At 42.2% G+C, this 12,676-nt stretch overlaps 1 protein-coding gene across 1 annotated transcript; it reads right to left on the bottom strand.

Annotated features, from left to right (window-relative positions):
• Positions 1–4,968: 4,968 nt before the first annotated feature.
• LOC118390116 (collagenase 3-like) lies at positions 4,969–10,071 on the bottom strand. Its single transcript, XM_035780357.2, has 10 exons — positions 9,920–10,071; positions 9,314–9,558; positions 8,908–9,056; positions 7,467–7,595; positions 7,166–7,327; positions 6,852–6,987; positions 6,347–6,480; positions 5,746–5,905; positions 5,522–5,625; positions 4,969–5,390 (listed from the first exon to the last, which is right to left on the bottom strand). The coding sequence occupies exons 1-10, from the start codon at positions 10,019–10,021 to the stop codon at positions 5,290–5,292; spliced, it is 1,422 nt and encodes a 473-aa protein (XP_035636250.1). The 5' UTR covers positions 10,022–10,071; the 3' UTR covers positions 4,969–5,289.
• Positions 10,072–12,676: the final 2,605 nt, after the last annotated feature.

The raw sequence follows: 12,676 nt of genomic DNA, 5'->3' as shown, positions 1-12,676 counted from the left end.
TCTGCCTATAGGCAGGGAAGAGCAAAATGGAGTCGTAATCATATTTGCAGAAGGGAGGCCGGGGGAAGGACTTGTCGGCATCCCGGGATTTGGAGTAGCAGTGGTTGAGTGTTTCTGTGAAACAGAGTATGTTACAATCCCTGATATCTCTCTGGAAGGAAATCCTCGCCCTGAGCTCATCAACTTTATTATCCAGAGACTGAACATTAGCGAATAATATACCCGTAAGCAGTGGGTGGTGTGCGTGCCTCCTGAGTCGGACAAGAAGTCCCCTCCGAATACCTCTTCTCCACCAACGGTATTTAGGATCAGCCTCTGGAATCAGTTTGATTGCCCTGGGGGAAACAAACGTAGGATCCGATTCGGGAAAGTCATATTCCTCGTCGTAATGCTGGTAATGCTGGTGAGTTACTGTCGCTCTGATATCCAAAAGTTCTTCCCGGCTGTGTGTAATAACACAAACATTTTTCTGGGCTAATAATGTAAGAAATAACACATAAGACAACAAAATACTGCAAGGTTGCATAGGGGCTTGAAGCACGGCTGCCCTATCTATCGGCACCATTTTTTCACGTCCCCTGTCAGTGAATGTTCCCGCCATTGCAGGCCACTGAGCTTGTGTAGGGATGTACTTTGGAGTGGACTGTGATTGAAGAAGTGCGATGAGTTTTGTTAGTTGACGTGTTTCAATTTTGTATTTTGTATATTGATGTTTTCCCCCTTTCCCGCAATGGTTTTTTAGTTTCTTATTCAATAACCCGTCACGCTGATGGCAGTATTGCACCATTAACATTGGATGCCAACCGCTGTTAAAGCCTATCGAAGAAGAAGAACGTTTTCTTATCACTAAATATGGTAGTGAGAGGAAGTCCAGTCGCGGTTAGTGGGAGAGGATGGAACTAGGTGAAACTGGGCCAATGTTCTGCTAAATTTCTTATCGATGAAACATCTGATCTCAATACATTTTTCTCTTCCCTAAACTGGAATCTTTTATGAACACAGTGCACTAAGATTTATAGACTTGACGCTTTGCCAAATTTGTACAAAATTGTGATGTTTAGGAGGATTCCAAGGTCGAATTGAGTTTCCCTAACGGAAATATCAAATACATGCTACAACACGCTAATAGGATCTCGCTAGCTCGTGCTTGCCTTTGCCTACCTCCTTGCTTGTTCTTCCCTCTATGCTTAATTTGCTCCCACTGTAAACAACGCAGATGAAATACACTACATCACCAAAAGTATGTGGACATCAACAAAAATATCATTCTAAAATCATGGGCATTATTAATATGGAGTTGGTCCCCCCTTTGCTGCTAAAACTGCCTCCAATCTTCTGGGAAGGCTTTCCACTAGATGTTGGAACATGCGCGTTCCAATTCATCTCACATGTGTTCTGTGGGATTGAGGTCAGTGCTCTCTGCAGGCCAGTCAACTTCTTCCACACCGATCTCGAGAAACCATTTCTGTATGGACCTCGCTTTGTGCATGGGGGCATTGTCATGCTGAAATAGGAAAGGGCCTTCCCCAAACTGTTGCCACAAAGTTGGAAGCACAGAATTGTCTACAATGACATTGTATTCCGTAGCGTTTTCCCTTCAAGGTGCCTAGCCTGAACAATGAAAACAGCCCCCAGACCATTATTCCTCCTCCACCAAACTTTACAGTTGGCACTATGGATTGGGGCAGGTAGTGTTTTCCTGGCATCTGCCAAGCAGAGGTTTGTCCACTTTTCCAGAGTCCAATGGCAGCGAGCTTTACCCCTCTCCAGCTGACGCTTGGAATTGTTCATGGTGATCTTAGACTTGTATGCAGCTGCTCGGCCAAGGAAACCCATTTCATGAAGCTCACAAGAACAGTTAATGTGCTGATGTTGCCTCCAGAGGCAGTTTGGAACTCAGTAGTGTTGTAACCAAGGACAGACGATTTTTACGCACTGCGCGCTTCAGCACTCGGCGGTCCTGTTGTGCGAGCTTGTGTGGACTTCCACTTCCCCGCTCAGCCGTTGTTGCTCCTAGACATTAACAACTTCTTAGAGCTGGCTGTCCGGCCAAACTGTGCAATTGGGGGAAAATAGCCTTGGTCAGGGAGGTAACCAAGAACCCGATGGTCACTCTGACAGAGCTCCAGAGTTCCTCTGTGGAGATGCGAGAACCTTCCAGAAAGACAACCATCTCTGCAGCACTCCACCAATCAGGCATTTATGGTAGAGTGGCCAGACGGAAGCCCCTCCTCAGTAAAAGGCACATGGCAGCCCGCTTGGACTTTGCCAAAAGGCATCTAAAGGACTCTCAGACCATGAGAAATAAGATTCTCTGGTCTAATGAAACCAGGATTTAACTATTTTGCCTGAATACCAAGCATCACATCTGGAGAAAACCTGCCACCATCCCTACGGTGAAGCATGGTGGTGTTAGGGACTAAGGATGCATTACCATAATTATTGCTAGCTATGTACGGACGTCCTGATGCAGTATACAGAAAGTTTGCACACAGCTTCTAACATAAACTACTGGATGTACACTGAAGCTGACAACTGAAAACATAGGGAAAGGATTGAGAGGAACTCTATTATTTAGACTATTATTCACTTATTATTTAAAGTGGCTGATTAATTCAATCCAAGCAAGCGTTCAGACATATACAACATTTTTATTAATCACTGTGGAATATTTTCTTACGGGAGAAACTTGTTAAACTGATGTTGACCTACTGTAACGTCCATGTATGTGTTTAATTGTAGCTCAAAGAGCAGAAACAGGGGATTAGGCAATTGTAAAAACTTAATTGGCAAGAGGGGAGGATCTTGACTCCTAGCTTGCACCTATCATGAGAGGAGACTAGCCTCTTTTTGTATCATTAGCATGGCTCATACTGATGTGACAACTGATTACCTATTTTTTGATGTGTCATAACATATCATTTTCTCCTGTGTTACTGGACTATAATGGGGGTTAGATCAAGCAAACCAGAATAGTTGCCAAATGTGTGTCATTTTCTCATGTAGCCTGGGGACTGTCATGCTAGCTCATGGTTTCTTTCCATTGCTCAAATCAAGTCAAATTTTATTTGTCACATGTACAGGTGTAGACCTTACTGTGAAATGCTTACTTACAAACCCTTAACCAACAATGCAGTTTCAAGAAAAATTGTTAAGAAAATATTTGCTAAATAAACTAAAGCAAAAAAAAAAAAGATATACAACAAAATAACAATAACGAGGCTATATACAGGGGGTACCGGTACTGAGTATTTGTGCGGGGGTACAGGTTAGTCGAGGAATTTGTACATATAGGTAAGGGTAAAGGGACTATGCATAGATAATAAACAGCGAGTAGCATGTAAAAACAAAGGGTGGGGGGGTCAATGTAAATAGTCCGGGTGGCCATGTGATTAATTGTTCAGCAATCTTTTGGGCCTTTCTCTGACACCGCCTAGTATATATGTAGGTCCTGGATGGCAGGAAGCTTGGGCCCAGTGATGTACTGGGCTTTACGCACTCCCCTCTGTAGCTCTTTATGGTCAGATACCAAGCAGTTGCCATACCAGGCGGTGGTGCAACCAGTCTGGACGCTCTCGATTGTGCAGCTGTAGAACATTTTGAGAATCTGGGGACCCATGCCAAATCTTTTCAGTCTCCTGAGGGGGAAAAGACATTGTCGTGCCCTCTTCACGACTTTCTTTGTGTGTTTGGACCATAATACTCATTGGCCTTTGTATTTTATATTTTATTACAAGAGGATCATTGCTTGATATGGCAGAGGGGTTCTTCGAAATGTTCTCATATATATTTTACAGTGAAAATAACAAAATATCTAGCAGTTTAGGCAGACCAGATCAAAGTCATACACCATATGATTTCCCTAAATAATTAGTTTAGTTATACCTTGTGGTATACTAAATCAGTGTGGTATGTAGAAGATTGAGTTCCTTCATTGTTATTCTCCATCTCTGTTATTATACCCATTTCATGTACCATTGGGGGTCCTACTAATCACCCTAAACAACCAGAAACGGGTACCCAAAATAACCCCGAAGTACCCCAAACAGGTACCAAAAAGAACCCCAAACAACAAGAAGCATCAAACTGCAGATTATGTACTCTGAGGCCACCTGGTCTGCAAACCTCAAAGAGCATGCGCTTGCGTCTCAGATCAGATTATATTTTTGCGTCTGAGTTGGTATTTGTGCAGTGCTCTAATGCCCTGGACCAGAGCTATAATCTGCCACTAGCTCTGGTCCAGGGCATAGCTAGTAGCACTGGGCCGCAATAGCTCTAGTCCAGGGCGTAGCTAGTAAATAACTAGCTCTGGTCCACATTAACTCTGGTCCACATTAACTCTAGTCTAGCTCTGGTTCGCACTAACTTGCTCTGGTCCAGTGTATAGCTAGTAGCTAGTAACTCTGATCCTCATTAACTCTGGTTTAGCTCTGGTCCACATTAGCTAGTAGCGGACCAGCGCTACTAGCTATGCCCTGGACCAGAGCGAGTGGGGACCATAGCAAGCTACTAGCTATGCCTTGGACCAGAGCTAGTGACATATTATAGCTGTGGTCCAGGGCGTTAGAGAACACATACCAACTGAGACAGGGTACTTTTGGGTTCTTTTGGGTACCTGTTTGGGTTTTTTGGGAGTTATTTTGGTTACCTGTTTTTGTGGATATTTGAGGTTGTTTGTGGTTGTTTGTGGTACCTGTTTGTGGTTGTTTGGGTTTGTTTGGGTTGTTTGGGTTATCTGTTTGTGGTTGCTTGTGGATGTTTTGGGGTGTTTGGTGTATCTGTTTGTGGTTGTTGCGGGTTGTTTGGGACACCTGTTCTGTAGTTGTTTGCGGTTGTTTTGGGTGATTAGTAGGACCCTCTGTGGGTTGTATATTTGTTTAAGTGAATTGTTTGGTAATGTCATTTGAAGCAATGGATAAAATGCGCATATTTTCCCCATAATGTTTCCACCATAAATACACCACAGTAAAAGGTTAAAAAAAATCTCAATAACTTGGAATTTATTTGAATATGCAAAGTGTAAAAACTTGTTTGGCCTTCATTCAATACATTCATGTTTTCAGATTATTTAGGTTATAATTTAATCAAGAAACATATCAAATAATTGAGATGCATGAATAGATATTTGAATAGATATTTAAATAGACATGTGACAAAAATATTTATTAGAAAAACAAACCTTTAAAATCTCAAGTTACAACAACTATATTATATATTATAAAAAAATATTTGGCTGCATTCATTGTTGTTCATGGCTGCTACTTTAAACGGCTCATGAGTGTCGATGTTCTAACACGGCAGGAAGTAGTTGTTTCCTAGCACGCGTAACTGTCTCCTGGTCCTCATGCTGTACTCAAACATATAGGAGCCACTATAGAGGTAGGTAAAGCCTGTAAAACCATATAGGGTAGAGAAGTTAGAGACATCCTACTGGGCACATACTGGTTGAATCAACATTTTTTCCACGTCATTGTTCATTTCCAAATGCTTGTAATGTGTTTAGATGCTGTATCACACTCACCTCGGAATTGGAAGGCTGCAGTCACTTTGCTTGTCATGCCTGGGAACCCTTCATCCACACGCTTGGGGAAACCTTTGTCCATCCTTTTCATTGCCTCGTCGTAACTATGGTAACAGAAATATTAGTGAGATTGTGATACTCTTGACATCTAATGGCAATACACAGTACATAGAAAAATGAATACAAATGCAATAACTTGTAATGAATAAACAGACTCCACTAACCTGTAGTAGTTGTCATCAACAAAGAACAAGGTCTTGCGAGAATCTACATCGTACAGGGCGGCGTCAACTTTATTCACGGTACTGGGCAGGCCCAAGCTCTTCAGGTTTCTGGGATAACCGGGGACGATGTCATAGCCGTAGAGAGCCCAGACCTGACTATCTGCAGGGACAGAGAATGTATTGCTGAGACATATTCACACAGTATTCATTACAGCCATAGTGCCAGCTTATAGAGACTTGCAGCTGTAATTGCTGCAAAAGGTGGCTCTACAAAGTATTGACTTTGGGGGGGTGAATAGTAATGCATGTTTTCAAGTTTTCCGTTTTTTTTGTCTTATTTCTTGTCTGTTTCACAATGAAAAATATTTTGCATCTTCAAAGTGGTAGGCAGGTTGTGTAAATCAAATGACACAAACCTCCCCCCAAAAATCAATTTTAATTCCAGGTTGTAAGGCAACAAAATAGGAAAAATTCCCAGGGGGGTGAATACTTTCGCAAGCCACTGTAGTGTATGAGGCTAGCTCTGATATGTCTCTAGACAAGTTATGGAGACTACAGCCATACCAGGGCTAATTTGAAGCATTTGGTGACTCTGCCATACCTTTGAAGAGGAACACTCTGTCAGATAGCTGGCTCTCGTAAGCAGCATTGATGTTGTCGGGGAGTTCGGGCCAGTAGTTCTTGATGAGGCTCTGTTGTGGTTTGCTGCTCTGAGAGTAGCTACGCCAGAAGAACCTGAGGATGGAGGGAAGACATCAGGATGTTAAAGCTCTTGATTACAGATGAACAGGCAACCTGTTTTCCTGGGAAACTGTGTCATTCATTGACTTCTTTTGAGCTGTAGGTTACCATAAGTCACTGAACATTTGATAGCACTGAACATTTAATAGCACTGAGCATTTGATAGCACTGAGCATTTGATAGCACTGAGCATTTGATAGCACTGAGCATTTGATAGCACTGAACATTTGATAGCACTGAGCATTTGATAGCACTGAGCATTTGATAGCACTGAGCATTTGATAGCACTGAGCATTTGATAGCACTGAACATTTGATAGCACTGAGCATTTGATAGCATTTGATAGGCTACATGATTTGCTGTACCTGCCCTTGAAGAACATCTTCTCCCCACGTAGAGTGGTGACAGCATCCAAAACTAGGGTGGGGTCACAGGCATTAGGGGTGGAAGGGGGTGTAGGATCTGGCTTGTCTGGTTTGGGGTTCACATCTGTGTTTGGACCTGGAGGACACAGATACTCATTAATTCAAGTTCCAGTATAAAATGACTTGGAGATCAATTATATAAATGATTTGGCCTGAGCCTTTTTGTTGATCAGTCAAAAGCAAACAAAGTGGAATTTAGCAATATAAAGCTGAAGCAAACTGGGCAGAAAGAGAAAAGATAATTGAATACTGACCATAGATGTGCTGGATACCGTTGACGTCATCGCGGGGCAGAGAGAAGGTGCTGGGGTCTGTGTAGCTGTACATTGGGTACATCAGTGCTCCAGGGTCGGTGGAGTGGCTGAGACCGAGGGAATGGCCAAACTCATGGGCAGCCACCAAGAACAGGTTGTACCCTTTATGATGACAATACATAATTACAGATCTTCTACTCTTTTGTGGCAATTATCATGACATGTCACTCAGAACTGTCGTAGAATTGAAACAGCGTAAATGAAGTCATGTTCCACATATTGTTGTGATAGAGGGTCTCACCTCTGGTTGAGCTGAAGCTGAAGGACTCGTCATCGTCAAAATGAGCATCTCCTCCAATGTCAGCGCCGGGGGAGAAGGCATGGGCCAGGGTGCCATCAGGGCCATCGAAGGGGTAAGAATCACCATGATCTACACAGACAGGAGAAATCATCATTTGAGCCATCAGAGATAAGGACAAATGCATACTGTATAAACATTTGTATTCAAATTATTTTTATAGAATGTTAGTTTCTTAAAACCGATACACTTCGTAACACCTCAGAGGGTGAAATAAGGCGTGGCTCTAATAACACCCCTTCAACTCATCAAACTGTAAATACGGATTACAGTGAGGGACAAGCAGTGACATGATATTGATGCTACTGTGGATGTATATGTTTAAGATTACGAGTGGTGATGATGGTTATGTGAGTGGTATTTGGGTGTCTCTCCATTCTGTCAGCCCATCAAACCATGTAAAAGAGATTAAAGTGCAGCAGAATGCCACCGAGACCATTGTGGATGTCTGTGTTTGTGAGTGATGGTGATGTTGGTTATGTAAGTGGCATGTAGCGGAGGGTGTCCCTGAATAGGTCTATACCTGCACTACACTCTGACAGGAGGAATGTAAACAGTGGATCCTCTACAGGTATCTCCCTGCATCCCTCCATTTCTAACTCTGCTACACAAAAACATCCTGAGAGCCTTTGAAGCGACCGTCTGTCTTTCAAAACAAAGCACTGTACAGTACATACAGTACTTTATGTTCCCTTTGTAAATGGATACATTCTTTGTGAACATCTACAGTATGACATTTTGGTACATCAGCTTATTAGCTAATTATAGCACACTGTAAAGGGGTTGCTGTGAATATGACAGTAACTTACAAGCAGCAAGTGGTTAGTAAGTTACTGTATTTCATATTGCAATATACCACCTGTAATCTAAATACAGTATCAAAGCATGTACTGTGTAATTACACACAGTACAATACTGCAATGGGGAGGTAAGGTTTGTATTTTGCTGTAATTACATGGGGTTGGTGCCAGCAGGTTGGCTGCTAGGTAATTTGTGGTTGACAATGAAAGGTTTAAGACTTGCTGCCACTCCAATCTGTCCCCTATACATTGTAAATTGATGGGGCACTATTACCACATACCAGTTAAATTGGTACAGCATTCTCACTAATGGGTGCAACAAATATAGCCTCTTACAAGGCACACCTCAAAATATGTTAATGAGCCAGACAACAATGCCATTTACTCACGAGTGGACAAAAGGCTTTCGGCACTCCAAAAATACGGTCTGGTACTGTATTCTGTGCAATGGAATTACAGTACCACTCGAAATATAGCATTTCCTCCCCACCCACAAAATGTTCCCACAATGCATCATAATGTACAATAAACGTTTCACAGTATCTTTCTGTTTCATTGTGTTAGGTAGGATAAAAGTTTCTTACTTCTGGTGCCGAATGAGATCATGATGTCAGCGATGCCACTGTAGATGCGGGTAAACCTCAGGGGGGAGACCTTGGCCCACACCTGCAGTGCTCTCTCTATGGAGTTGTCCACCTCAGCCACAGTCATGTCAGGGGTGTAGTTCTCAATCCTGAAGAACACAATACACCAACAGTCAACATTAGAAAAACATTCCTCAAAGGGCTATCATCACTGTTTCTGTACGTACCTTGATGTTTGCAAATACAAAAACATTATTATCCACACTAAGTGGATACTTGCCTTTATGTTTTTCTCAAAGTTTAAAGACCACCTGATTAATAAACGCACATAACTAAATGTTAACATGACAATTTTTTCTTTGCATAAATTCACCATGGTCAAATTAGTCTTTCTCACTCCTCTCACCTGTAGGTAACCTGGTTGGTCTGCCACTTGCGATTGTCGAAGGTGGTGAAGCGGCTGAGTTGGACATCAGGTACCCCACAGCGTGGCTTCTTCATCATCGTCACAGTCTCAGCGTCCAAGGTTCCTGTCACCTGGAGGCCAAAGAAATGTTGCATCTCGCTGACCTTCCTGCTCCGCTGGCTGGGCCCCCGTTTGAACGCAGGACCCGTCTCCTCTGTCAGGTTAAAAAACCTCTTCAGGTATGTCTACAGAAAACACAGCAAGCATGATGTTAATATGATAGTACATTATGGTGACCTTTACTACAGTTATGAATATAATATCCTATGGTAGGTGTACAAGGCTCACACAACACGTGTTAAAATAAACAATGACTTTACTGTGTTATGAGTATATCATCTAACTAAGCAAGTATTTCAATAGTTCTTGCACATCAATAGTTCAACACAACTAAGTCCAATGTATTTTTATTATCAACATTCTCTTTTACAATAACAAACTGACCAAGCCATATGAAGTTACATGTACAAATCTGTTCCATCACAATCATTTCAGTTGTAAAACCCATATAGGCCCTTCTAGCAAAAGATGTGACAAGTAGCATACCTCTGCAAGGGCTTCATCTTCTTCACTAGGTGGCGAGATTGGCAAAGAGTGAACCACTATTGCCAGGTTGATTAGTAGTAAGCACAGATTGAATGTCTTCATGATGCTTCTTCCTCAAGAGTGTCTTCTTTGTGTGGTTTGTGGCCAGGAGACGTCTTATATACGCTCAAAGCCCGGAGAGTTGAGCAATGTCAGTGAGTCATCACTGGTAAAACCCTCATCAAACAAGAGGAAGGAAATCAAGGTGATGACAGACACCAAATACATTATGACAGACAAAAACACTGCCTTAATCGTAATTACTTTTCACAATGTACTGTAATGTACTATAAATTGGAAGAAAAAAATAGCCACAAAACTGTATTCAGACACAGAAATAAAGCTCAACAAGCTAAAAATAAATGTGTTATCAATAGTCATATCCTCTAAATAATTGGTAAATTAATTTATATTTGTCTTACTTGCTGACATCAATCTATTGTGTATTTCACATTCAAAATTACTAAGTTATTGCGAAAAACACTTTGTGTACTTAGTATTGTAGAATGCACCTCTCTCAGAAAAACTTGTTATTGCATGTATAGGAGGGAACTATTATTTCCATCATATTAAGTCAAGTGTAAAAGAGTGATATGACATTGATTTATCAAAACAAAAGTAAATATAATATTTGGTTCTTTAAAAGAAAGAGAGAGGAAACCGATGCTAGTTGACTACTGTCCCATTTCACAGACACCGGCCCCAAACTACTTTAGTGCAACGACCCATGATGCCCATCAATCAAGAAATGTCCACCTGTAGCACTATAGTCCATCAGAAGTGGAAAAATACCATACTTTGGGAGTAGCACAGGGTCAGCTGCAGTGCAGTGCCTCTGGCACTATGGTTGGGTTAAAGAGCTAAGGAGGAGATCTAATACCAGGTGCATTCTGGTTGTCCGTTCATTTTTAATGCCCGGCCTGGGATTCAAACCTTCCGGCTACTGGTCCTCTTCTCTAGCCTCTGGGCCTCTAGTGTAATATGTGTGTAATAGATACATTGTTGTAATTTACATAGACACATCAATAATGAACTGAACAACTGATTATGACCATGGAGTATGTAAAGTGAAGGTAATGGTTTTAAATAAGCAGTGCTGAGGACAGTCAGACAGACAGAGTCACGCTAAGTTGGCATCGCCAGGGCAACCCCACAGATTCATAGTAGCCTACTCTCAATTAGTAGCATGCCAACTTTTACTCATCAGTCCTGTCACTATGGGTTATGCTGCCAACTACCTACAGCAAAGAAACATGCAGTGAATCATTTAAATAAGGATTCAAATAGTCTAGAGCAGTTTAGCTAACTTACAGGAGCATAACTATGAAATAATGAAGTTACATTGACACTTAGGCTGTCAACACCCCAGGTAATTTTAACACTGTTGGATTTAATTCATTGTTACCTGGTACACAATCCAGCTGTGAAGAAATACTCCTTATGTTTCAGTCAGCATCTGCAATCTTCCAACATGGGGCAACAAGAGGAACTATCCTTCCCACATACTGTACTGTATGACTCAATGGTCTCAGGTAATTGCGATAGTCAATAGCATTAGTCAACCTTGAACTGTAATCCATAGCGGTGAAACTGACACATCCGTTTGCAATATTACAATAACATTGTTGTTACAAGATGTTACTTCAAACAATGTTTTTTTCACACAGACATCATTGCATGTGTGATAGAACAGCAGTATGTACTAAGATTGTTTTTTGACCATGACACTGGTTGCTCATTTCCGAAAAAACAAAAGAAAAACAAATGCTCCTGGTGAGGCAAGTGCCACTGTTTATAGGACAGATATACATTTATGTATTTTTTAAATCAATATCGATGGGTAACTGGTTCCCCAAAGTCTATATATTTTTTCCTGGGTAGTATTTTGTGTTTTCGTTATTTATTTGGTCAGGCCAGGGTGTGACATGGGTTTATGTTGTGGTGTGTTTTTGTATTGGGGTTTAGTAGGTATTGGGATTGCGGCTGAGTAGAGGTGTCTAGAGTAGGCTTGGCTGCCTGAGGCGGTTCTCAATCAGAGTCAGGTGATTCTCGTTGTCTCTGATTGGGAACCATATTTAGGTAGCCTGGGTTTCACTGTGTATTTTGTGGGTGATTGTTCCTGTCTCTGTGTTATGTATTCACCAGACAGGCTGTATAGGTTTTCACGTTCCATTTGTTGTTTTGTAATATTTATAGTTATTTCATGTATCGTTCAGTTTCATTAAAGAACATGAGTAACCACCACGCTGCATTTTGGTCCGACTCTCTTTCAACAGACGAATGCCGTTACAGAATCACCCACCACACCCGGACCGAGCGGCGTGGTGACAGGCAGCGACAGCAGAAACATCGAAAAGAGGAACGGACATGGGAGGATGAATTGTTCGGAGAAGGACCCTGGGATCAGCCTGGAGAATATCGCCACCCCAAAGAAGAACTGGAGGCGGCGAGAGCTGAGAGGCGCTGGTATGAGGAGAAACAACAGCGGCAGCAGGAGCAACAATATCGGGACTACACTACTTGGGAGGAAATAGACAGGTGGGCGGTCGACCCAGAGAGTGCCGGAGCCCGCCTGGGATTCGCTGGAGCAGTGCGAAGAGGGTTATAGGAGAATGGAGTTGGAGAGACAAGCACGACGGCGCAAAGGGAAGCCCAAGAGTCAGCCCCAAAAATGTATTGGGGGAGGCTCAGGGAGAGTGTGGCAGAGTCAGGAGTCAG

This window comes from Oncorhynchus keta, chromosome 11 (assembly GCF_023373465.1).
Source record: "Oncorhynchus keta strain PuntledgeMale-10-30-2019 chromosome 11, Oket_V2, whole genome shotgun sequence".
In the NCBI taxonomy this organism is placed as follows: domain Eukaryota; kingdom Metazoa; phylum Chordata; class Actinopteri; order Salmoniformes; family Salmonidae; genus Oncorhynchus; species Oncorhynchus keta.
The sequence above is the reverse complement of the archived record's forward strand: the minus strand, read 5'-3'. Positions and strand labels throughout refer to the sequence as shown.